The following is a 27,613-nucleotide window of genomic DNA, read 5'->3' as shown; positions in this document are numbered from 1 at the left end:
TTCCAAAGCATCAAGCAAGCAAGGTCTTCAATTGCTAGCTCCTCCGACATGCTTCAGGTAAGCCATGTTAGATTTAGCATCTGGGGCAGTGATTATTTGTATGTTTTAACATCCTTTCCTTTGCATTTGCTATTTCACACACAGGTCTATGTGGAGTATCAGGGATATTCCTTAGTTCCATGCCCCAGATATATTTAGGGGCTGTTTAGTTCAAATAAAATTGCAATTTTTTTTTAAATTTCTCGTTTCATCGAATCTTACAGCACATGTATGAAACATTAAATATATAAAAAACTAATTTTACAGTTTATCCATAATTTATAAGATGAATCTTGTAAAACCAAATTAGTTTATAATAAGATAATAAATGTTAAACATAAATAAAAGTACTGCAATAGCCAATTTACAACATTTTCTGCAGAAAAAAAAAATCGTCCCACCGGCCACCCACCGGAATGCGGACCAACCCACCCGTCCACGCGCCACCTCAAAGGCCAACGGCGTCCAAACCATAAACGACCAGCAAAAGCTCAATGACACACGGGCCTCCGTCGCCTCCACCAACCCCCGCCTTCTTCAAAATTTTTATTCGCCGAAACCCCTTGCCACCTCGCCGCCTCCGCCCAACAAACAAGCGCGACGACCTCTACCTCGCCGCCGCCGCCGCCGTCACCGCCGCCATATAAGTGGACCCTCGTCTCGTCCTCCTCCCAGACTCTCCACCCTCCGCCTCCGAACACATGGCCCACCCGCGGCTCGTGCTCCCCTCCCCGAAGCCCCTTCTCCCCGCCGCCGCTACCGCCACTCCATCGCGCCGCGCCGTCGCCGTCCGCGCGGCGCTCTCCACCGCTTCGCCGCCCGCCAAGGCGGCGGCGGGAGCGGAGGCGGTGCGGTCGATCCGCGCGCGGCAGATCGTGGACAGCCGCGGGAACCCCACCGTCGAGGTCGACCTCGTCGCCGGGGACGGACGCCTCCACCGCTCCGCGGTGCCCAGCGGGGCGTCCACGGGGATCTACGAGGCGCTCGAGCTCCGCGACGGCGACAAGGCCGTGTACGGCGGGAAGGGCGTGCTCCAAGCCGTGCGTAACATCAACGAGGTCATCGCGCCCAAGCTCGTGGGCGTCGATGTGAGGTGAGCTGGAGATCACTATCTCGGATTGATTGATGGATCTGTCTGTTTGATCACCAGTGTGACTGCTGGGAAGTGGGTAGTTGGGAAACGTGGTGTGTCATTTGTCTGTGATCCATTGTTGAACTGGCTCAGTTTATGGGGTTTTGCGACCTGACTAGTTTGACTCCTATCTGACAATGATGCTTTGGATCTTGTGGTGACCATTCATCCTAAAAATTAGAAGTAAAATGTGGCTAAATTGGTGGAAGTGCATATTTATGCCATACTTAGTTTATTCACATATGCTGGGAACTTATTGGCTTGGTAGGTAATGGAGCAAACTTGCATGTAGTTTGGTTGTTATATGCATTCCCGAGCAACAATTTTTTACAGAAAGCAACAAGGAGAACCCTAATGTCCTAAATAACTTGATGTCAAGGTATGTTTTGTGAGTTGTGTAGTGTGGGAAGCATTGATAACTAACAAAGTAGTGTGTATAGTTACTGGTTAGTACCCATTTCAGTCTCTTTAGTTTAATGAACACCACAGTTGTTTTCGGGTGGCAAAGACGATTCTTGATTATTATTGACCTCACTGTTCCTACTAGAACAATATATATCTTTTTAAAGCATATGATTGTTACTACTGATCCTCCATGTCCTGTTCGCTAATAGGTTAGCATATTAGTCATTTTGTGGTCCTTCACTTAAAATATGAAACTTACTGAAGCGTATTAATTTGTATTGGCATAGTTACAGTTATTAAAGATTTGTGTGCTTTACTTACCATTGTTCTGGTGTGAAATACTGAACTGTATTTCTGGTGCTGCATGGAATATTTCTCATGCAAGCTCATAATGGCAAGTCCATAATCGAACAATCCATTATTCAAGCAAACTTCTGTGTGCTTTTCTAGTACAGTTACTGTTTTGCATGATTATGTTATGAACTTCCACAGTAATTCTCCAACTAATATTTGGAATGGGGCTAATTCTAGCTTGAGCAGCCACTATGTGTTTGCAGTGGAGGATCTAGTATCATGGGGCTTCAGCTAAACTCCCAAGCCTTTTACAATCTGAACAATTGATACTACTGTTCTTGTTTAATATATAAACTTAGATGCCAGGAATGCATCTTTGGGCAGCTTTGAAACTTGATCATCTTGTTTCAGAACAGTAGAGCACACACAACACCTAAGAGGATAGTATGGTAGGTCCAAAGATGACCTGTTTAGAAACTTCTGTGCTTTTTATGCTATGATATGATGCATAGAGCATGATTTCTGGGGTGCCAATTTAATATTTCTTTTCTAATAGCTAATTGATTTAGACTACCAAAGTTACTACTCCAATTGATATGTTGAACTTGTGCTACAGTTACAAAAGGCTCTTGGATATTGAAGACCACCAATTCTGGTGGACTTCATTCCTCATGTTTTTATGATAATACAATTGCACAAATTAGCTAAAAGGACATACGTTTGATGTGTGCAACTTATGTTATAGTTATTAAACAGTTTTTTATATGGAAAATCACCATTTATGGCGGACTCCGTTCCTCGGTTTTTATAATGATAAAATTGCCAGTTTTACTGAAGAACAGGGAAGAAAGCAATACAATACACTACCACCACACCTCATTGCCATCAGAAGAAATGTAAAAAAGAAAAATGCCAACTCATGATATTTCCACTGGATTTTGTATCCAGATATATGCTTACATGTTGGAAGGTGCTGCTGCATTATTAATTACCATATCTTCTATGTCATGTCTAATGCAAACTGCACCCACTATTTTATCAGGAACCAGAGCGATGTTGATGCAATCATGCTAGACATCGATGGAACTGAGAATAAATCGAAGTTGGGTGCCAATGCTATTCTTGGAGTCTCCTTGAGTGTATGTAGGGCTGGCGCTGGTGCAAAGGGAGTTCCTTTGTATAAACATATTCAGGAGCTAGCGGGAATTAAGGAGCTTGTCATGCCTGTCCCTGCTTTCAATGTAATAAATGGAGGTAGCCATGCTGGCAACAATCTTGCCATGCAGGAATTCATGCTTTTACCTGTTGGAGCAGCTACTTTTGCTGAAGCTCTTCGTATGGGCAGTGAAGGTAATAATGCTTTGGTGTTTTTCTATAAGATAAGATGGTACTCCTTCCGTCCCAAAATGTAGGTTCTTTTAGTTTTGTCCTAACTCAAACTTCTATTTTTAACCAAGTTTATGTAAAATTATGTTAACATCTACAATACCAAATAAAACTATGAAGGCATATTTCATGGTAGATTTAATGAAAACTAATTTGTTGTTCTATATGCTGGTGCTTTTTTCTATAAATTAGGTCAAAGTTAAAGAAATTTGACTTGTAGGTAAAAAAAAAAACCTACCTACATTTTGGAACAGTGGGAGCAGTATACTTTAGTAATTTTATGATCTGCTAGCAGACTATTTTGCTCTTCTATTCTTTTATGAGGAATTTTTGCTGCTCTTTTATTCATGTCATACCTTTTGATTTCCCAGTGTATTTCATGTTTGTTTAAAGTCATATTCATTGTATAAGAAAACGACTACATTGGGAATATTTGCTGTTCACTTCATCTTCTATGCTCACTTGGAATATCGTTGTTCTGGTAACAGTTTACCATGTCCTGAAGGGCATCATTAAGTCAAAATATGGTCAAGATGCATGCAATGTTGGAGATGAAGGAGGTTTTGCTCCTAATGTTCAAGACAACAGAGAGGGTCTTGTCTTGCTTATGGATGCCATTGAGAAGGCAGGCTACACTGGAAAGGTGTGACACCATCTAAATAGTTTCATTGGCCACTTTTTTTATTGCGCACTTGTTTTTTATTTTTAATGTTAAAAGTAAATCCTAACGCAGATCAAAATTGGAATGGATGTTGCGGCATCAGAGTTTCTTACAAAGGATGGGAGCTACGATCTAAACTTTAAGAATCAACCTAACGATGGAGCCCATGTTCTTTCAGCCCAGCGTCTGGGTGATCTGTACAGAGATTTTGTCAAGGATTTCCCTATTGTATCAATTGAGGACCCTTTTGATCAGGATGACTGGAGTTCATGGGCATCATTGCAATCCTCAGTCGATATCCAAATTGTGGGTGATGATTTACTTGTCACAAACCCAAAACGTATATCAGAGGCTATTGGCAAGAAGGCTTGCAATGCTTTGTTGCTAAAGGTAACCATTTACTCATTTACTATTTTTTTGTGGTCATCAATAGATGATGCTAGAACAGGATAATTAGTGCAAACATCATCTTTTGATGACTGGAGGAGTGGAGGGAGTACTATCTTTTGACATTTGCTTCTACCGTGATAACAAAGACATGGATATTTGCACTTTTTTAGTTTTATCGTTTTTGTTTAACATAGTCTGGTGTAGGATGTGGCAGTCTAGCTCTGAATATATTGGCATAAGTTGTTCAGTATAATTTCTTTTGATTGAAAATAGCAGCTAGGCTAAAGGGATGTGATGTAAAGCACAATATACCTTTCTTCTTCTTTTTGTTTCCTTCAAGTGCTGAACATCATCATGGCTTCGCCAAACAGTATCTAACTTGAGATAACCTTTAACTATAAAATATATGTCTTCGTTAAAACGGTGTGCCTTTCCAGGTTAACCAGATTGGTACTGTCACTGAATCAATTCAAGCTGCTCTCGATTCGAAAGCTGCTGGTTGGGGTGTGATGGTCAGCCACAGAAGTGGTGAAACCGAAGACAACTTCATTGCAGATTTGGCTGTTGGCTTAGCAAGTGGGCAGGTAAAGGACTGCTAGAAACTCTAGCTGAATAGCTGACAATGACACATTATATTTCCACCTGTGTCTTCCTCAGATGATAATGATGGAACTCATTATATATTTCAGATTAAAACCGGGGCTCCATGCCGCAGCGAGAGGCTGGCCAAATATAATCAGGTAAGAACATCCTCTGGATTTTCCCATTTATGACATTTTTCTGTTCCTCTGTTCCTTTTCAAATCATCCTAGTTATGTTATGTTTCTCTACAGCTTCTGCGGATTGAAGAGGAGCTTGGCAACGTGCGCTATGCAGGGGAGGCGTTCAGGTCTCCATAAGAACTATACAGACTTCAGAATCTGAGTAAAGCGTAAATTATGTGTACTATCCAGTAGAAATAAAAGAACTAGATCATGGCCAGTCATGCTTTCATCCTTGTTACGACGAGTTATCCCAATTTTTTGCGGATTTTTTTTCTTGACGCATCTTATTATCTGCGAGCATTTGCTGATTTAGTCATCATCCAGGAAGAGGCTTCTTGTGCACCGCGCGAGTGTGAGAAAGTGACAGCTTTATATGGACATGGCCATTAACAATCATGCTTGTAATCGTGCGTTATAGTCATACAATAAGGCCTTGTTTACTTCTATCCCAAAACCTAAAATTTTTCAAGATTCTCCGTCACATCGAATCTTTAGATACATGTATGGAGTATTAAATATAGACAAAAATAAAAACTAATTGTACAGTTTGGTTGGAATTTACGAAACGAATCTTTTGAGTCTATTTAGTCTATGGTTGGACAATAATTACCACAAACAAACGAAAGTGCTACAGTGTTGCGAAATTTTTCGGACTAAACACGGCCTAAATGGATGTATTTCACGAATTTTACTGTGGTCTGTTTGAAATGCAACACTACGTGCACTATCGCAAGGTTAAAGTTCTGAACTGAAGAAGAGTAGCAGAAATTTTACAACACCCGAGACTTGTCCATATAAGATTTGACCAACAGTGGACATAATTCATCAGCTCCCCTCGACGAACGGCGTCGAACGATGACTCCTTGTAAGCCCATTTTAGGTTTATATCTGATATATATGATTCGACGAGGTATATATATATTTTTTCATTTCTTTCTAAGTCAAATTGATTTGAATTTAAAGTTTATGGAACAATGCGAGTTGAGTGTTAGTCGGTTAGATTTCTTGTGGTAGAATCTATATATTCAAATTCTAGACTTAGATGCGCGTGTAGATATTTTGTGGTGGGTACTATCCATTAGAGATTCAAGTTATAGACTCGTCTAGTCGTCTGTACCGATTTCAAACAAAAGTTTACAGTAAATAAATTGACTTTTTATGAATACTATAACATATATAAACACTGAATAAATATTACATCAAAATATTTTATGGTGAATTTAATAAAACTAATTTGATGTTAACTTCAGTGATTATCATACACTTGCTTAAAGTTTGAAAATTTCATCTTAGAAAAACTTCGATGACTTGACATTTTCCAAGGAAAAGGAAGGGTAGATAGATACGGATATATTGTGCTAGTGTGAGCCGTTGACCGTTACCGTATGTCCCGCCTATCACCCAAACACATCCCAATAGGATGATAATGGATGAATAAACTATTTATTCTACCGAAAAAACATCACAACAAGTTTTGCATTAAAAAAAAAGCTCAATTAATGTCAACTCATGGTTCAGTTACAAATAAAACAGCTTCTTACCCTCTGTGTCAGCAAGGGCTTCGCTGTGCCAAGTCACGCCTAGCAAATTCATTGAAAATGATCAGTTGAAGTCTGATAGGTTTACACCTAGTTTTTTTTTTGGTCAGGTAAACCATCCAATGAGACTGAAAAACTCTGAAAATTTCTAAAGGTCGTCGACCTTCAACAGACCAACATAGGGCGTGTCGACGGAGCCAAGCCAGAGCGCGCCGCCGGGCCGCTCCACCACCTCACTGACCGTGGCGTTCCCGAGCCCGCGCAGTGCCTCGGTGACGGCACCAGTCTCCCCGTGGACCCTGACAGCAGCCACCGACCTGGGCGTCGTCCCATTCACCAGCCACGACTTGTCCCGGTTCAGCGCCACCCAGTAGTGGTACCCACCGGCACCGGCACCGGCGTCGGCGGCGCGGCGCACGTTGTCTGGGTAGCCCGGCAGGTCAGCGAAGGGCTCGGTGGTGCCGGTGGCCGGGCCGCGCAGCCAATGGCGGAGCAGCCGGCACCGCGTGGTCTCGGCCACTACGACATGCGCCCCGTCCGCGCTCAGCGCCACGCCGTTGGGGAAGGACAGCCCCGACGCCAGCACGGTGGTGCTGTTCGTCGCCGGGTCGTACCGTAGCAGCCGCCCCGTCGCTTCGCCGGTCAGGATGATCATAATGTAGTCACTGCAAAGAAAAATCGGGGTCAGTGCAGGACAACGACGGGTAATATGCACAGACAGAACTAATCTCCCAAAGGCAGTACGGAGTAGCACATAACCAAATCGTTAACATGTAAATTGACCACGGTGAATGTAGGTGATTGATGTAAAATACCACTAACATTTAATGCAATGCAGGGCCGTGCCCGCAAAAATTAAAGCCCTGTTTTCAACACTAAAATAGGCCCAATTTATCTAGAAAAAATAAAACAATAATCATATATAATATTAGGTAGCACCAATTTGTAGCACTCAATAACTAAGAATATTTTCTATACAAGCCATGAATTATAGGCATATCTTAAAGAATTAGGCTACTTGTTGGTTTCTAGCCTCCAAGTACCAATTATCTCAAATTTTTTATGGATCATAACACTATAATATATAGTTGGCATTTGCCAACATAGCTTTTTCCAGTGTCCATCGTTAACGCTCTATAATTTGCACTTTATTGTTATCAATTGAGTACTAGACTCGAGATTTCTTAGCTACTTTACGGAGACATGACTCAACAAGTTAGATCACACACGGAGTAGTCAGACTGACGGACACGACTTAGATAAAACTATATGGTGCCAAATAAAAAGAAATAATGTAGCAATTTTAATAGCTGGTACAAGTATTTACCATAAACTCTACGTACAAAAGTCAACACAAAATATTTAATATTAATAATTAATGAGCTATAATTTTGAGGTCCCTAAAACTTTGGGACCCTGTACCATCGCACAGCCGGCACACCCCTGTGCACGGCCCTGATGCAATGATACAGGAGTAATGAACATTCATTCATGGCAAATGCGAGTAATAAAAACCTGCGCGCATCAGCTGGGCTAGGGTTAAAGTACGGGTAGCCACAGCCGGGTATCGCGAAAATTGGAATTTTGGGCAGGAAGCTGGAAGTCGTGCATGTGCAGCAGCAAATGCTACATGCCGGCCGGTCAGTGACCGCGTTCGTTTGGTTTATGGTAAAAAATACTATTGGCTAATTTGTTATGCTAATAGATTCAGAGAACTAGTCTTGTTTGTTTAGCTGATAAGTTATGATAGAAAGTATTATTGATTGATTTATTGTGAGAGAAAAAACACTATTAAATGGCTGACAGATTCGGCTAACAGATTCGGCTAGTAAGCTTAAATGAACAAGACAACATCTATAATGCGCTTGTGGCGTGCCCTTGAGCCCTGCGGCGAAGAGGCATAAGGGCACTCACAATGCAGACTCTATCATAGAGTCTAAAGTTATTTATTACCTCGAACAATATGGACTTAGAGTCTAAATAAGACTTGGAGTCTTATTTTTTCTATCTCTTTTCTTCAATAAATATGCTGCCACATCAGCAAAATATCATAAATAATATGTAATTAATTGTTTTGGACTCAGTGGTAGAGTCTTGCATTGTGAGTGCCCTAAGAGCATCTCCAAGGGCTTTCCATTCTCAGCTTTGCATTTCAGGGGATTTGCAAAGTTGCAAATGAGTTTGCAAAGTTCCCAAAGGGGGATCTCCAACCGTTTTGCATTCTCATCAAGTCCTTTCCCGAAATTTTTTCCCACGCGCCATCCGGCCAAAAAATTTCGCGCGCAGTGCCAGATCGCAGTCCGTGTTCGCGCCATCGTAGATCGCAGTCCGTCGTTCCAGTGCCCATCGCCCCCGTCTCCCCGTCGCCCATCGTTCCTCGCCCATCCCCAAACTCGCCCAGGCCAGTCGCGCGATGAAGAAGCCGAGCGATGAAGAAGCCGCGCGATGAAGAAGTCGCGTGGCGGCGGCGGAGGGAGATCGCGGGGGGGAGATAAATCGCGCGGGAGTCCTTTGGCGCGCCGAGTCGGGCAACCGCAATGCCGCCCAAAATATTTCGCGCGACGGGACCGAGCGGCCTACGTGGCGGACCGGATTCCTTGCGAATCCCAAATGCAAAGCCTTGAGGAGGTTTGCATATATGTAAAGTTTCCACCTCTATTTGCAAACCTTACCAAATTGCAAACCTCATTTGCAAAGCCATTGGAGAAATGTTTTCTACTCTGTTTTGCAAATTGGGCAATGCAAAGTTGATTTGCAAAGCTCTTGGAGATGCTCTAATGCCTCCCACATGCAGTAGGCCTCCACGTATCGTTGCGCATTGCACCAGGTCGGGCCCATTTGGACAACACAAGACCACTGTGCAGTTAATGAGGTAGAGCAGGCCCTCAGTGCCTGGACCCAGAACAATTGAAGGCTTGCCATGCGAGGCCGGATCGGATATGTGTGTTGGTCTGGTCAGATCCGCGACACAAAAGCAGATTGATTCCGCATTCTCGATACCGTTGTATTGTTTGCATTTTCCATTTAATAGTTTCACAAAAAACTAAAAATTTTTTAAGATTTCCGTCCCATCGAATCTTGCGGTACATATATAAAATATTAAATATAGATAAAACAATAACTAATTGCATAATTTATCTATAATTTATGAGATAAATATTTTAAGTCTAGTTAATTAGTCTATAATTAGACGATAATTGTTAAATACAAACAAAAATACTATGGTACTTAAAGAATTTTCCTCCCAACAACTAAACAAGACCTAAGAACAAAGATTCAAGGACTGGAGTGTAACTTATATTCTATTAATTAAAAAAAAGAATAATAATGTACTATAGAGAATACAGTAGCTGTATTGTAGCGTTGTTGCAGTGGAGCCCCAGACCACTGGCTCCTTCTACATGTTTACTCTATTTTGATTTTTTTAATCACTAACAGGTACTACGTATTAATAGATAAGAAGACTCTATTTTAAATTTTGTGGTAGTAATTGTTGTTACTTTTACACTTGTAATACTTTATAATTTACCTGTAATACCACTACTACTTCCACGGGAGAGGGATTTACTCGGAGTGGCAAAAAAAAAAAGACTGAAACACTGGACGGCCATCTAGCGCGTGTAAGGTCAGTTTTATGACGTGGCACTATATTAATAAAAAGAGAGATAATAAAAGTTTTATAGGAGTAAAAAAAATTTCATAGGAACGAAACTTTTCTACACAATTTTTAAAATACGAATGTTTTGGAAACTGGATCATGAAACTTCCATTGAGAATGCACTAAGGGTGTCTCAATGGTTAGCTATTTTGGCTAGCTGTTATGACTTGAACAGCCAAAAAATAAGGCCTTGTTTAGTTGTGAAAAGTTTCTGGATTTTGACATTGTAGCACTTTCGTTTGTATTTGATAATTATTGTCTAACTATAGACTACTAGGCTCAAAAGATTTGTCTCGTAAATTACAGACAAACTGTGCAATTAGTTTTTGTTTTCGTCTATATTTAGTGCTCCATGCATGTGTCACAAGATTTGATGTGTCTCGTAAATTACAGATAAACTGTATAATTAGTTTTTGTTTTCGTCTATATTTAGTGCTCTATGCATATGTCACAAGATTTGATGTAACGGGAAATCTTGAAAATTTTTTGAATTTTGGAGTGAACTATAGAAGGCCGAAAGAGAACTATCACTCGTGATAAGTAAATAGTCTATCTATTTCACGTAGTCTAAAAATCTGAGAGACTGACATGTGAGTCTAATAATATATAAAAAGATAAATATGTATAAAATAGTCTTTGTTGTTGTCTCTCTCCTCAACGTAAGTTAACTACTTAGCCTGTTGGCTTATCTAAATAGTTATAGTTGAAATACTGTTTATTGGTTTATTATAAGAGAAAAATAAATTAGTATAAAAAGTATAATTTATAAGACATAGGAAGATGCGGACGTACTAAGGCCCCGTTTAGTTCTCCATCTAAAAAATTTTTATCTATCCCATCGAATCTTTCGACATATGTATGGAACATCAAATATAGATAAAAAATAAACTAATTACACAGTTTGGTTGAAAATCGCGAGACAAATCTTTTAAGCCTAGTTAATCCATGATTAGCCTTAAATGCTACAACAACCCACATGTGCTAATGACAGATTAATTATGCTTAATAGATTTGTCTTGCAGTTTCTAGACGACCTATGTAATTTGTTTTTTATTAGTTTCTAAAAACTCCTCCCGACATCTTTTCGACACATCCGATGTGACACCCAAATTTTTTTTATCTTCAATCTAAACATGGCCTAAGGTGTAGTACTAAGGTGTAGGCTTTGTTATTCACTCCAAAGTAAAAAAAAACTTTTCAAGATTCTTCGTCACATCAAATTTTACGGCACATGCATGAAGCATTAAATATAGATAAAAACAAAAACTAATTGCACAATTTATCTGTAAATTGTGAGATAAATCTTTTAAACTGAGTTATTTTATGGTTAGACAATATTTATCAAATAAAAATAAAAGTGCTACCGTGTCAACATCGAGAAACTTTTTGATTCTTAGGCCAGTCTCAATGCATAGTTTTATGACACAGTTAACAAGACTATAAACTAGGTAACCGAACCACATGAGTTTTATGGGGAAGAAACTCCTCTCTCATCTGATGAAACTTCTTCACTTAATAACTCTGTCAAGTTAGTAATTTTGCTTACGTGACATCTTATTTAATGTGTATGACACTTTCATGAAACATGCAATGATACTGATCCTAAGAGCAAGTATTATAATACAGCCAGCTGGCTGTAAGATTTCTTTACAGCCTTCTTGCAGCCCACCTATATAATGGTTAGCTTATCACTATTAATACATGGCCCACTTGTCTGTGTCACAGATTTTCTTGGTTTTTGTGTCTGAGCCGACTGTAAGCTTGCAGCCCGCTTTTACTCTCTTTCCTCTTCTCTCTCCTCCACAACAACATTTAGCTGGCTTACAGCCTGCTATAATACTTGCTCTAAGACGTAGTACGGTTAATTACGAGCTCAGCACCACGTGTCAGTGTATACAAGTCATGGGGACATCTGCGTGTCACCGCACCCATTTTTACTACCTTCACGGTCAGGGCGGCATAAATGCGGTCGCTTATTACAGGCAGCAGCATCCACGCGTCGTTTTAGGGCATGTTTAGTTCACCTCAAAAACCAAAAAGTTTTCAAGATTTTTCGTCACATCAAGTCTTTCAGTACATGCATGAAGCATTAAATATAGACAAAAATAAAAACTAATTGCACAGTTTACCTTTAAATCATAAGGCGAATCTTTTGATCTTAGTTAGTCTATGATTGGACAATATTTACCACAAACAAACGAAAGTGTTACAGTAGCGAAATCCAAAAACTTTTCACATCTAAACAAGGCCTAATTTTACCAACGCATGAGCCCACTTGAGGACAGCCTAGCTAGTGCTACTGTTCGGACCGGCAGTGAATGCCTTTTAGGACCGGAGCCCTGTTTGATTCATGCAAAAGATTTTAAATTTTGCTATTGTAGCACTTTTATTTGTTTGTGGCAAATATTATCTAATCATAGACTAACTAGTATTAAAAGATTCATCTCGTTATTTACAGTTAAATTATGTAATTAGTTTTATTTTCGTCTATATTTAATGCTTCATGCATGTGCCGAAAGATTCGATGTGACAGAGAATCTTGAAAACTTTTTGATTTTTAGGATGAACTAAACATGGCCTCAGCTAAAATTTAACTCTCGTCACATTAAATATGTAAACACATATATAAAATTCTAAATATAGACTATTTACAAAATTAAAAACACAGTTAGAGAATAAATACATAGCACCTCCAACCAAACACCTTTTTAGTTCCTAAAATATTTTGCAAAACTTTTAAATTTTTCATTATATCAAATTTTGCAACATATATATAAAGTATTAAATATAAATAAAACAATAACTAATTATATAGTTTACCTATAATTTATAAGACAAATCTTTTAAATCTAGTTAGCCTATAATTAGACAAAATTATTAAGTACAAACGACTTTGCAAAATTTTCCATCAACTACACAGCCTCTAGATCCAATTTTTTTTTTTTGGTTTTGGCCGTCATCAAGCGTTATCATGTTCTCTTCCTACTAAGGTCTTGTTTAGTTCCGATTTTTTTTTATTTTAGATACGATAGCACTTTTGTTTTTATTTGATAATTATTAGTTAATTATAGACTAACTAAATTCAAAAGATTTATCTTACGATTTATAGAAAAATGTGCAATTACGTTTTTATTTTCGTATGCAATGTGCAATTAGGTTTTGTTTTCCTATGCAATCTTATTTATATGAGGCCTTGATTAGTTCATCCAACAAACCAAAAACTTTTTAAGATTTCTCATCACCTTGAATCTACAAAGTATTAAATATAAGATACCGTAGCAGCTTAGCAACTTAAACAGGTACTTGCATTTACGCTGGAAAGCTAGGCTCTGTTTAGATCCCAAAACTTTTGCCAATCAATTTTACATTACAAATAGGTATTTAGATGGTTTTTAAATTTTTTGATTTGCAACATATAAGACACATGCCTCTAATTAAGTTTACACAGTTTTAGGATTTTAAGGTCCTAAATTCCAAATCTTTACAATCTAAATTTTATAGGTCTCTATTTAGATCTATTTTTCCAAAAAATACTCATTTCTCTAAAAGTTTTGTGCATCTAAACATAGCCTAGGATCCAGGGACTTTCGTGTATATGAAGAAACAGGATGCACCGTAGCGCAAACTTCTGTAACGAGAATGTACTGTACGCACGTACTACCATGCACTTTATGTCACGACATGTTGCGACACGAGAATCAACGCCTATCATCAACCTATACCACGGTTAGTTAAAAAATTAGATTCTTTGCCTTGTTTAGGCTTGTTTAGTTGCGAAAAGTTTTTTTTGACTTTGCTATTATAGCATTTTCGTTTGTTTATAATAAATATTGTCCAATCAGAACTAACTAGGATCAAAAGATTCATCTCGTAATTTACAGGTAAACTGTATAATTAGTTTTTTTTATATTTAATACTTTATGCATATGCCGCAAGATTCGATGTGATGGGGAATCTTGAAAACTTTTTGGTTTTTGAGTGAACTAAACAAAGCCTTAGTTCATCAAAAATCCAAAAACTTTTCAAGATTCCTCGTCACATCAAATCTTGTGGCACATGCATCGAGCATTAAATATAGACGAAAATAAAAATTAATTGCACAGTTTGCCTGTAAAACGCGAGATAAATATTTTGAGTCTAGTTAGTCCATGATTAGACAATATTTGTCAAATAAAAACGAAAATACTACAGTACCTCGAACCATTTGCGAACTAAACAAGACCAATTTGTCACATCGAATCTTGCGTATTGAGCATCAAATATAGATAAAAAATAACTAATTATATAGTTTATCTATAATTTATGAGACAAATTTTTTAACCTTAGTTAGTTCACGATTGGATAATATTTATCAAATATAAACGAAAGTGTTATAGTGTTTATTTTATAATTTTTTTTGCAACTAAACGAGGCCCTAGTACACACATATACTAGGCCACTCAAAAACTAGAAACTTTTCAAGATTCCATGTCACATCGAACCCTTGCGGCACATGCATGAAACATTAAATATAGACAAAAACAAAAATTAATTGCACAGTTTACCTATAAATCACGAGATGAAACTTTTGAGCCTAGTCAGTCCATAATTGAACAATAATTATCAAATAAAAACGAAAGTACTATAGTACCCAAAACCTAAAAGATTTCGGAACTAAGTAAGGCCTTAGTTCTAAAATTTTTAGCCAAATGGACACTATAGTGCTCTCCTTGATATTTAACAAATATTATCTAATCATGAACCAACTAGGTCCTGAAGATTCGTCTCGTAAATTATAGCCAAACTATGTAGTTAGTTATTTTTTCTAATTTAGTGCTTTATGCATGTGCCGCAAGATTCGATGTGATAAGAAATCTGAAAAATTTTGCAATTTTTTTTAACTATTAGACCTTATTTAGTTCACCTAGAAACCAACAACTTTTCAAGATTCCACGTCACATCAAATCTTACGGCATATGCCTGGAACATTAAATATAAATAAAAAATAAAAACTAATTGCACAATTTATCTATAAATCGCGAGACGGATTTTTTAAGCTTAGTTAATCTATGATTGAACAATATTTATTAAATAAAAATGAAAAAATACTACAATATCAAAATCTAAAAACTTTTTTAAATCAACAAGGCCTAAACAAGCCCTAGTAGTACTTTTTTGTATACTCCTACTTGTGGCAGTCATAAGAGGGAAGGATACACCACACCACATGTACGTTCGTACACGTATGTAGGCGGCGCGTGTCGTCGCAGTATAATAGTAAAAGAAACGAAATTAGTGTTAGCTGTGGCGCGGGATCCTTCTGACGTAGGAGTACTCCTAGTACATACCTCCGCTGGTACGTGGCGCTGCTGTCCGTGAAGTAGACGTGTCCGGTCTCCTGGTCCACGTCCACGCCGTTGACGAAGTTGAGCGTCGCGCCGCCGGCCTCCGTGGCCACCACCTCCGCCCTGCCGCCGCGGCGCCCCACGCGCATCAGCCCCAGGTACGCGTCGGCGTAGTACAGGTCGCCCGACGCGCGGTGGAACTGCAGCCCCAGCGGCCGGCCGCACGCGCTCTCCGCCGGCGACGCCGCCCTCTTCTTCGCCGCACACATCGCCTCCGTCCTGCATATATATATATATGCTTGTTTATAAGAGTAGCGGACAGACCAACGACGATCGACATTCCTGTGCAGCTACTGCATGCTGCTGCAATGCAATGCAATGCAATGCAAGACACGTAGAACTCACTCGTGCTTGTAGTTGTGGGCGAACTCGGTCCACCCGCGGCGGCCGCGCCAGCGGAGGACGCGGCCGTTGGAGACGCCGGTGTAGGGCCCGTCGCCGCGGTGGTCGAAGGCGAGGCTCTCGGGGCCGAACGCGGGGCGGCCGAGGCGGACGGGGACAACCCTCTGCCCCACGTTGTAGATGGACTTCATCTCCTCCTTGTGCCGGCAGGTGGCCATAGACGGCAACTGCACAAGCAGCAGTAGCAGCAGCTGGAGCGAGGTGGAGATGGAGGGACGACAACACTTCTTGGCGTTGGCGACCGGCTCCATGTTCTTGGGAGGAAAACAGGCTAGCCCTGCTTGCTTTTGGTATTACTATTACTATGTGTGGCCGGACAGTGTAAGGGCAGGCATGTGGCGGCTCTTATAGAAGTTGTCAGCCAGGCTCATGACTCGGGCGTCAGAGATCGGAAGCGCACGGAGGAACGACAGGTGTGCCCATGGCACAGCAAGGCAATCCTGAATTATCCTTGCGCTATTGGGCTTGTAAAAGGTCGGCCTGAGAGGCGTGTGTGGTCGGGCCAGATCCAATTTTCGGCCCGCGCACCATCGAATGGTCATATGAGTATATGACCCATGATGACGTCTACTTTCTCTCGAACCCAAAATAACTGTAGTTTTCGCTACTTTCTGAAAAATAATATTAACTAAATATATATTAAAAATATTAATATTTATGTTATATAAGAGTGTCTCTAACAGTTTTATAAATAGGCTTTGTATTCTTGTTTTTGCCAAAAAGTTTTAAAAACTTCTATTTAACGGTTTGGCAAATGAGTTTTGCATTTTGGTTAACTTGGCAAATTTCTGATCAGGTTTGGTATACATACCAACCGTGTATTGCGCTTGGCATTGCATAGCCCCGCGCGTTTTTCTTCTCCGCGCGTGGTTCTCTTACCACCGCCGTTTTCTTCCTGCGGAAAGTTGGAGACCGAGATCTTTCGGTTCTGCAGATCGCTGGACATCAACGCCGGCTGTGGGGGAGGCGATCTTCATCAAGCCATCTGTGGGGGAGGTACGTACGTCATGGCCATGGATTCGTCTATCTTTCCAGTATGCGCATCGGGTTTCCATGGTGCCTAGGGTTTGTGTGTTGGTGCCGCTCTTGCTTGGACCTTGAAGTCGACGGCGCGAAGAAAATTTCCATCTGAGAAAATAACTGTTGGGTCCATATTTTGAGTTTTGCCAATTCAATTTTGCCAAACCATTGGAGGTAACCATTTTTTTTCCTCCCCATATTGATTTGAGACTTGGTAAACTTTATGTTTTGCCAAAGATAAAATCCAAAATCAAATCATTGAAGATGCTCTAACTAGTATCATCAGAAAGATCTTTAAATCCAGTTTAAAAAATATTTAAAGATATAAATATTACACGTATTTTTTATAAATTTAGTTAAACTTACAACGTGGAAACCGAAAATGACGATTAATTTGGGACGTAGGAAGTATTGGGAGACCAACTATAAAAACAAAAAAAAAATCTCTATCGACATCGGCTCACCGTTGAGCTTGTTCATCGATAACTATCCTTTGTACAATTAGGCTCATCACATATGGTTGCCAACTGAATTGTAGCCACGTACAATGTGACAAAAAGCTGATGCTGAAGCCAGAGAACTGGGTTGAAAAAGTTAGGCATCGAGTCAAGTACATGCCTGGATGTTGTGTTCATCCGAGCGTTTTTCGCATTGATGACTAAAGAGGCAGGTAGGGGAAAAAAAAAGAGGGCCCCAAACGCACTAGTCTTTGGCCTTGTTTAGTTTCCAGAAATTTTTACAAAATTTTTCACATTCTCCGTCACATCGAATCTTTAGACGCATACATGGAGTATTAAATATAGACGAAAATAAAAACTAATTGCACAGTTTGGTCGGAATTGATAAGATGAATCTTTTGAGCCTACTTAGTCCATAATTGAACAATATTTATCAAATACAAACGAAAGTGTTACAGTGTCGATTTCTCAAAATTTTTCGGAACTAAACAAGGCATTTGTTTACTTCACCCTAAAAACCAGTTTTTAAGATTTTCCGTCACATCGAATCTTGTGACACATGCATGAAACATTAAATATAGACGAAAAATAAAAACTAATTACACAGTTTAGCTGTAAATCACGAGACGAATCTTTTGATCCTAGTTAGTCCATAATTGGATAATATTTGTCACAAATAAACGAAAGTGCTACAGTACCGAAAACTTTTCACTTTTCGGAACTAAACAAGGCCCTGCTAAATATTGTGCCAGTAAAATATTCTCATCATCCAGTCACGTCACGGTAGCATATAGCCGCCAGATTGCTTTTGATCATTGATTGTATTGTGGCTAGCCTTAGCGGTAAATTGCCATTGCGGGGTACTGATCTCAGCGTGATCAGAAAAACAACTTTTTTCTTCCAATTCCTCTTGGATCCCTAAATTCTATGTGAGTTGGCTCAACGAGGCATGTGATCGTGGTCCCATCACGACGAAGGAGAAAATCGATGGTCTGGAGGCACATATATGACCTTCATGCTCAATATGCATGATGGAGGCTTTCCACTATTGGCTAACGAAAGTGGACAAGTTCTCCACCGAACTTAATCAAGCTATCAGCATAGCACACCGCCGAGGCATTATCAGGAAATTGGAAGCATGCACCTCGTCTTCTCTGTCATCCTCCTTATCTAGAATAAATGCTCTGCCATCCTGCCACATGCCCCATTTTGCTAGGTGGAGGGACAGGCAGGCCCATGGCCACCTTGTTTAGGCCTTGTTTAGTTTGGCAAAAATTTTGGATTTCGCTACTGTAGCAATTTCGTTTGTTTGTGGCAAATATTATCCAATCATAGACTAACTAGGATCAAAAGATTCGCCTCGCGATTTACAAGTAAACTGCATAATTAGTTTTTATTTTCGTCTATATTTAATGCTTCATGCATGTGCCGCAAGATTCGATGTGACGGGGAATCTTGAAAATTTTTGGCAACTAAACAAGGCCTTAGTTGATAAAAAATTTGCAAAATTTTTTAGATTCTCCGTCACATCGAATCTTTAGATGTATGCATAGAATATTAAATACAGATGGAAATAAAATCTAATTGCACAGTTTGGTCGGAATTGGCGAGACGAATCTTTTAAGCCTAGTTAGTCCATAATTGAACAATATTTGTCAAATACAAACGAAAGTGCTACTATTCCTATTTTACAAAGAAATTTGGAAGTAAACAAGGTCTGTTGATCTTCTTGCCTACGGGTCAGATGCTAGAGCTTTGCTCTTGCATCAGCTCCTAGTCAAGGGCCGTTAGTTTCACAATGGTTACTCTGTAGTCTGTACATACCATTGCTTTGGTGAATCTACTCATAGGACTAGCCTGTTTACTACACAACCATATCCATAAGGAGTTCAGGTTACCCAAGGTTGATTTCTTAAGTTTGAGGGCGACCATCCAAATGTTTGGTTTGGAAGAGAAAATGTGAGAAATACTTTGCCATGGTTGCTATACCTGTGTTAACATGTAGTGTAGGCTCAATTTATGTCATACATTTTTCATGGAAATGTTGCGTCATGACTTCAAACCTATGAAGCTCAGCACAACGTGGATAGCTAGATCAACCTCTGTGTGGATGTAGAAACCAAGTCAGGAAAGAGGACCCATAGGATCTAGAGTGTGTACTCAAAATTTCGATGAGTAAAGAGGAAGTTTTTATAGCCTCCAAGGTAGAATCAAAACCCTTGAGTTTGGCCCTAACGGCTAGCCATCGAGTGAATCGTTATAAATTGAAGGTGGCCATGTTTAGGGGCCTCTCTCTTGCACTTCTAAGTACTGGAGGCATACTTTGAGCTAGAGAACATCCCCTCCACTCATCTCCTTGCTTGATTGCTCATTTTAGTGAGGTTGAGTGAGATTTAAGTGCATTGCATTGAGAGTTGCATCTAGTGGCACTTGTTCCTTGAGTTGGCTACATATTTCTTGTTACTTTTGGGTGTTGCCCGACACCCTAGATGGCTTGGAGCAGCAGAGGTGTTGAACTCATGATTGGAGATTGTTTCGAGCCTCACCAAGTGTTTTGTAAGGGGTTCTTGAGCCTTTCCTGTGAGAGATTGTAATTGGCTACTCTAGTGGATTGCTTGTGGCTTAGAGGATCCCTATCTTGTGAGTGGATGTGCGACACCCGCTGAGGGTTTAGCTTTGGATTGCCAATTAGCTCGTGATCCATCAAGTGGGTGTATCGCCACAACACGGACTAGCTTGTCGAGAAGCAAGTGAACCTCGGTAAAAAAATCTTGTGTCATCTCTTGTCAAGGATTCTATATTGTGTTGTGTATGCTATTATGCTTGATTCATGGATATATCTCTACTCTTCAATGTCGGTATACAAATCATCACTCACTCCTTTACTTACTTGCTTACCTTATTAGTTGTTTAGCTTGTGTAGCCTTGTTTCCTTGTTTACAAGTAGAGTTTAGTGTTGCTTTCTCTTGTTGGTGTGGCTTATTGTTTAGCCTTGTACTAGACTTATATAGGTGGATTGCATAGCTTAGTTAAGCTTGTGCTAGCATTACTTCACCATTTGTTTTACTAACAAACTTATCTAGTTGAGTTGTAGAAAATTTAAATAGGCTATTCACCCCCTCCTCTAGCCATTTGGACCTTACAGATTCCCCACAGGGAATTCCCCTATTAGGGAATGGGGATGGAGTCAGATTATTCCCTACAAGGATCTAACTGGTAGCAAAACAGTCCTCGTCGAATCTGGTAGGTATGTCCCCCGACCCCGATCCCCGCAAACCTGCCCTGTCAAGAGCATGTTCAGGCACAACTGAAATCGGCCCAGCATCGTCTTGAGTATATATATATGCAAAATCTAATCCTAATCCCTTATCTCTTCAACCCCCTAGCCCCTAACCTCCAGTACCCCGCTCACCTGGTAGCCGATAGAGCACCAAGAGCTAACACCGTCATTGGTTCAGCCTTGATTCGCAGTTTTACACCCTCATGCGAGCGCTATCGTGTGCCTGTGTCAGCCATGTCCCCATACAGCCACGCTCCTAGAGTCCCGGCCAATGAGCCAGAGTTATCTGCCTCTTCCCCTTGGTGTGCAGCATGCCTTCTGCTCCTAGTGCTGATGTAGTGTTGCCTCGTACTTGCTCTGCAAGAAGATCTATCTTGCATCTCCACTCTCCACTCTCTACTACAGCTTCTCATCCTCGTTGGGGACAATAGAAGCACTAAGGTGGCTCTTGCCTGACATAAGCACAGATCCTCATCCACGCAAGCACTAGTGGAATTGTTAGTTTTTTTTTCATTTTTTGCAATTTTGTTAAGAAAGGGAGTTTTGATTTATAAACTAAGCAATCTTATCTCATGTTGTTGCAAGATGTGTTTTGTAGTTGCACATTTCTTCTTTTGAATTGTTAATTCAAGTACTTATTTATTCAAGGACAGGGACCCCGTCGGGGATGATTTCCCTGCTTGGGTTCGGGGATGGGGAGGAACATCTCCCGTGAGCTTTCACAGAGATGGGGATGGGAAAAATTCCCCCACGGGAACAGGGATGGAAGACCTATATCCGACAAGAAATTCCCCGTTACCATCTTGAGGAGAGATGACTCATTTTCACTGGACAAGAAGCAACACAATGGTGCATTGTCACACCCTGGCTTTTAAAAATAAACCAGAGTCGTCATATGTGTGCCCAGGAAGTCCACACATATAACTAAAGAATAGAAATATCAGAAACAATGTTATATATAGCGGAAAACATATTTATATTAACACTTACAAACATCAGAGTACGCGGAAACAGTAGCTAAACTTCTTAGGCTCCATTCTTCTCAGGGACGGTTGACTGGGGGGCTCCGTACGCCAAGCACTTCTAACAAGCTTCTAGAAAACTTCACGATATCTTTATCCTTCTTCTGAGCAGCACTTTACTACACACTGGGGGTGTGGGGGAATAGCAAGGGTGAGTTCACGTCGAACTCAACAAGTACAGACGGAAAATATAATGACATGCAAGGCTTAATCAAAGGAAAAGCTGACACTGTTTAACTGGAGGTGAGCTTTTAAGTTGGTACACTTTTATTACAATTCTTTTATTAAACAACCTATTACTAGTGGTGAGTAGAATATCCCAACCCTTAATTAGTGTAAATAGTGATTAGCATCTTTTAAATAACTATCCTAATAATTATAGTAGTCCAGGGATTAACCCCAATTATTAACATAGGATAGCAATCCTGCCAACACGGAATAGCCATTCCGCCAAAACACGAGGTAGCAACCTCGCCAAGTTCCATCTCCAAGTATCCAGTGAATCCAATTTGCTCATCAAGTGAGGGTCTGGGCCGCTCGTGACCGTGAGCACGGCTGATATATCAGTTTTACACTCTGCAGAGGTGTGCACGTTCACTCCAAGTCGTGATTCCCATTTGCCCGGGGTCATGACTCCCCAAAACACTGCCAAGGTGAGCAGGCAGGGTCTCACTACGAGACCTTTCACAGGGTCCAACTAATAGGATGCCACTCGCAAGTTTTTGCCGGGGCGCTCGGCAGTCGATACCCATAGCCATGGCGTACCGATCAACCGACAACTTAATATTTATTACCCAAGTTACTTCCTCACACCTACCCAGAAAGTAACACCCTACTAGTGGAGGTCCTGCTAATTAGTCAAGCCAGAGCCATATAGCTTGGAGCTGCACTGTATGTCTAGGGGGGCGCTCCCTGACTAAGTCCTTACGGAGAGCAGAGACGGGTACGCCCGGCAAACCGGACCACCAACAGTACCCGCTCCCCCTGTCACCACCATCATCACGATGCTCGTACGCATCCAACATCGCCATCACCGCAGTGACCAAAGATTCAGCACACTTTAAGCATCAAGTTGAGTAGAGATTATTACTTGTTTAGGCATGTGTATAAGATGAGTAGAGCAGCTAAGCAAACCTAGTATGCCTAGTCTACCCATATACATAACCCTAGGTGAACAAGGAATAGTAAGTAAAGCTAGTCATGTCCTTAGGGTTTGCATTCATTGGACACATGCATGTAAAGTAAATGACATTAATGAGTAGGTTCAAAATGATCAAACGGTGTCTGCACTTGCCTTAATTCCCAGTGTATATCTGCTCAGAATTCTTTGGCTTCTTTTTTCTGATCTCCAACTTCTGCTTCGACTTTCGGTCCTTAGCTCCTGGGTCTTCACTGCTAACGAACCACGCTTCTTCTACTCGTAGCAACCAAGCAACACAAACAGACAAACAACAATCACGACTAAGAACAAGCATCAATCAAAAGAAAAGCTTTGAAAAAGAAGAGCACAATAAACGACACGGCTTATTGTTATAATTGTGACAACACAAGAACGATTGAGAACGGAGCTATCGTTAAACGGACACGACTATTGGGGCTTGCTATACGTTGGTCGTATTTTATTAGATGAAATAATATGACAGATATTTAATAGAACTATCCTAATTAGATTAACCAAATTATGTTGAATTATAAAAGCCGGAGTTAAATTTTAGTTATATTTTAATTGTAGATGGTTATATATCATTTAAGCCATTTACGCCTTTGTAATTTTAGAAAACATAAAGCAAGTAAGAGCAGCTAATCAAATCCTAACATGCATCACATTTATATTAAACAAGTTATAACTAATAAAGAACCATTTAAGTTGATATTAATAATGTTAACATTTATTTATTTATAAAAGATCTAAATTATAAACATAGGTTACTTTTAATCCAAAAAGACATTAAATAAATATTAAACAAATTAATTATATACTTTATGTCTAACTAAAAGAATTATAATTAATAAATATTTAAGTTAACTTCAATCAAGTTAATATTAGATTATAAAAATAGCGAAGTGTAAACCTAAATTGTTTTTTTGTTAATTAAAAATGACATTAAAAAATATTAATTAAACTAATTATATTTATAAACATGGGATGGAAAATATGTTAATCGGTGGTGGATTTTTGTAAACAAATATACCACGGCGAAGAGAATGACGAGGGCTACCTCGTAGTGGTGGTAAAATTCACTGGAACGCGACGAACTGATCGGAAAAGCTCGCCGGAGTGTTCGCCGGAAAAGTTCACCGGTGGAACTTCGGCATTAGATCTAGAGCAAACGGAGTGGCGGCTCGAGATAGGGTTTGTACTTCTGGAATCAGCGCGAGAAGGAGAACGGCGGCATATATATAGGTCTAGGGTTTGGAAAAGTTTCAAAATTATTAATTTCGGGATTTTTAGAAATTCATTTTCAGTTCAAAAATAATTCTAGAAAAAACTAAAACCATTTTAAATCCCTGAAAAATATTTCTGAAATTCTAAAAAAAATTAAAGGAAAACTTTTAGAGATATTTTGAGAGTTGATCAATCTAGATAAAGTTTTTAGTGTCCATGAACAAGAATTTTAGAGCGTCCAAAAATTATATTTTTCTCTAGGAAAATGGGAAAAAGTCCCAGAAAAATTTGGAAAATACTTAGAAATGATCGGCGGCATCGAATGTATTTGTAAAATGTTAACGTGCACAAAAACAACAAACCCAAGTAATAGACAAGCATCAAATCAACAAAAGCCGACACAATTAATTTTTTTTTAGAAAAAAACATCATTTTCCTAAATGGAAATCTGAAGTGATGTTGACAAATTTTATCCACATTTTTCTCTCTTTTTGAATTCAATATTTAAATAAATCTTGGAATATTTTAGAAAAAATTAAATCCTTATTTAATTTAGTGTTTTCTAATAACAATCCAAAATTAAAAATTCTAGAGTGTTATATGCATGAAATAGAATGCCCATATATAGAGAGATGGAAAGGTATAATCGTTGGAGATCGAGCACTTGCAATATAGTTGTTAGAAGAGTGGCCGTTTGATATGTAGCCGTCTAAAGAGTGATAGTTCAAATATATAGCCATTTCAAGACTGAAAATTTATCTTAAAAATAATTCCTCTAATATTTAGCCATAAAAGTATTATTAACAAATATCCACTTTAATAGTACTAATGTAAAATAACATAGTTTAGATATCAAATGTTGGATTTGCTAGTAAGAGGTTATGTATAAAAATATAAGAGGACTGAAATGAGAGTTAGGTTGGAGTGCAGAGAAAAATGAGGGTTATCGGGACAAGTGGCTCATTTAGGAGAGTAGTTGAAAAAATTTAAGAGGTTGATTGGAGTTGCCCTAGAGACACGAATGCTTGGCACCGGGTCAACTACCACCAATTTTTTTCCTCTTGCAATTCACGGTCCAATGCATATGGAGGTGGCGGGTAGGAGTTGTTGTGGTATTAGATCCACAACACTTGTAAATTCAAATAGTATTTGTACAAAGTCTACTAAGATCATGTTTGGATTCGTTCTGTTTTTGTCAGTTTTTAAAAATCTGACTTTTGAAAACTGAGTAGGATCCAAACAGGCTAGTTTTCCTATCAAATTTTGCCAGATTTTTAAAACCAGGAAGCTATTGATACCTAGCTTTTATTAGTTTCTTGTGATCCATAGAGTAATAAATGAAGTCAGATTCTAAAAAACTAGGATCCAAATACCCCACCTGTTTTTTTTTTCTCAGAATCCAGATTTTAAAAACTAAAGGCCAAAACTGGTTTTTAAGGATACAAAATTGATGCAACCGAGCTTAAACAAGAGAAGTTGTACAAGTCTAATCTTTTATATAGACGAAAGTTGCACCAGACTCTCACGCACCTCATTCGGCCACGTAGCCTGCTCTTTCCACAGCCGTCAGATTTTGATCGAGCGTGCAGAAGCGGCTACACAAGCTGGTGTTTCCAGAGGCTTCGTCTCGAGCTCATGGCAAACGACTCCTTGCTGCCGTCGTCGAGCCACCGTCTCCCTCTGGCCTTTACTGAACCTGTGACCTCTGCGAGCCCCACGCTCGCGCCGGCGTGGCCGCAGCCACCGTGCCCGTGCCCCCGCCCACTCTGGGGTGGCCGCATCCCCAAGGCCATGCCTACACCCCCGCTCGCACCAAGGTCGCCGGGACCGCCGCTCCCGCACTCCGACCCGTGCCAAGGTCGTAGGACTGCTTAATCGTACTTGCGCTCCGTGAGCAACTCCTTCGCCCTTGACCCCTCCTCGTCATAGCTGCGCAACTCTTATGAGGTGATGCCTGATGGTCACTGCGCCGGGGGAGCAGGGGAGCAGCTGCTATGCGCGAGAGCCCACGAAGCTCGCGCCGCCGGAGTAGCAGTGGCTGAGAGCGCTCACGCGCTATGCCGGAGAAGGCGGCGCCTGCACAAGACTGACCAGCGGCGGCGGCACCAGTCTGCAGCGATCCCGACCTAAGCGATGGTGAAGACTACAACTGGACAGCGCCAGCTGCCTCGTGTGCTCGCTGCTGACAGCAACCAAAGAACTCAATGCCGACATCGTCGCTTCCACAGATAATGAAGCCAATGTGTTCGATGAAATGGGAACAAGGTATCTTTTTTCTGTATACCTTCCTCTCAATTTTTATAGATGATTTGTACATAACGCATTTCTATCGTTGCAGAGTAACAGAGATGTCATCGCCGCCGCCGTGTGCATCCGCGCACGCTCGCTGAGCTCAGGGACAAGGTTATGGGATTCTCCACCATGGTAGCCACGACACTTGCTGTACTCCAGGCTCTTCTCGAGCAACGGGTGGCAACGAAGTCTCAAGGTTCACCCTAGTTTCATCTACTTTGCCCTTGATTACTGTGCACCATGACCTGATCCAGTAACCTATTCCCGAGTTGGCTTATCGCAGTGCTTTACTGCTTGGTGTGACGTGGCCTGATCTTATTGTACATATCCCCTGTTTCCTGATATCCATATATAGGCTGAGCTAGCTTTTGGTTGGTGCTCTTCTTGGTGCCCACATCTAAAATGTGTGGCATTACTATTCGTAATATTTATGTCTCTTTTTCTGTGAGCATGTAATATTTGTGTCTTATAAACATCTGCAACTAAGAACGAATTGATACATAGAATTAACTGAAGACAAATATATGTACCATAAGCTCAACATCTCTGAACTTACTAACATTAACAGCTTCTGCAGCTTACCTACTGCATGATCAAAGGATTTCTTGTTCCTGACATGACAAAGAACCCTCCAAATTAAGTATCTGTCATGGATGGGACTAGATATACACCATGTGCTTTCCCTAATTATATTTGTAGTTAGTATCTATACTGTCATTACTTTCAAAGTTTTTGTCAAATTATTATTAGATTTGACTCTATTATGATTTATGCTTATCCAAAGGACTAGCTCCCAGATAATATTGGAGTTTCTATTTCAGCCCATGAACATGTGTGTTCTATCATATAATTTTGTTCCTAATTGTGTATAGTTATCTGAATGTTTGATTTTACAGGCAAGAGTTGACGATTAGGCCATCTACATTTCTACATAATCATGGCAATGCTTAGACTCAACCAATATGAGCAATTTCCCAATACACTTTCCTCAAAGCAATAACCTGGCAGAGTCTAAGGCCTTGTTTAGTTCGCAAAAATTTTCAAGATTCCCCGTCACATCGAATCTTTGGTCGTATGCATGGAGCATTAAACAAAGACAAAA

General features: G+C 40.1%; 2 protein-coding genes across 2 annotated transcripts; one reads left to right on the top strand and one right to left on the bottom strand.

Annotated features, from left to right (window-relative positions):
* Positions 517 to 5,517, top strand: LOC8065383 (enolase 1, chloroplastic). The gene is made up of 7 exons (XM_002462253.2): positions 517 to 1,132; positions 2,913 to 3,220; positions 3,745 to 3,899; positions 3,990 to 4,307; positions 4,745 to 4,891; positions 4,997 to 5,047; positions 5,141 to 5,517. Exons 1-7 carry the CDS (start codon positions 741 to 743, stop codon positions 5,204 to 5,206), a joined length of 1,437 nt encoding a protein of 478 aa, XP_002462298.1. The 5' UTR covers positions 517 to 740; the 3' UTR covers positions 5,207 to 5,517.
* Positions 6,544 to 16,414, bottom strand: LOC8065382 (protein STRICTOSIDINE SYNTHASE-LIKE 10). The gene is made up of 3 exons (XM_002460106.2): positions 15,997 to 16,414; positions 15,595 to 15,870; positions 6,544 to 7,274 (listed from the first exon to the last, which is right to left on the bottom strand). Exons 1-3 carry the CDS (start codon positions 16,302 to 16,304, stop codon positions 6,758 to 6,760), a joined length of 1,101 nt encoding a protein of 366 aa, XP_002460151.1. The 5' UTR covers positions 16,305 to 16,414; the 3' UTR covers positions 6,544 to 6,757.

This window comes from Sorghum bicolor, chromosome 2, assembly GCF_000003195.3.
Source record: "Sorghum bicolor cultivar BTx623 chromosome 2, Sorghum_bicolor_NCBIv3, whole genome shotgun sequence".
Taxonomy (NCBI): Eukaryota; Viridiplantae; Streptophyta; class Magnoliopsida; order Poales; family Poaceae; genus Sorghum; species Sorghum bicolor.
The sequence above is the reverse complement of the archived record's forward strand: the minus strand, read 5'-3'. Positions and strand labels throughout refer to the sequence as shown.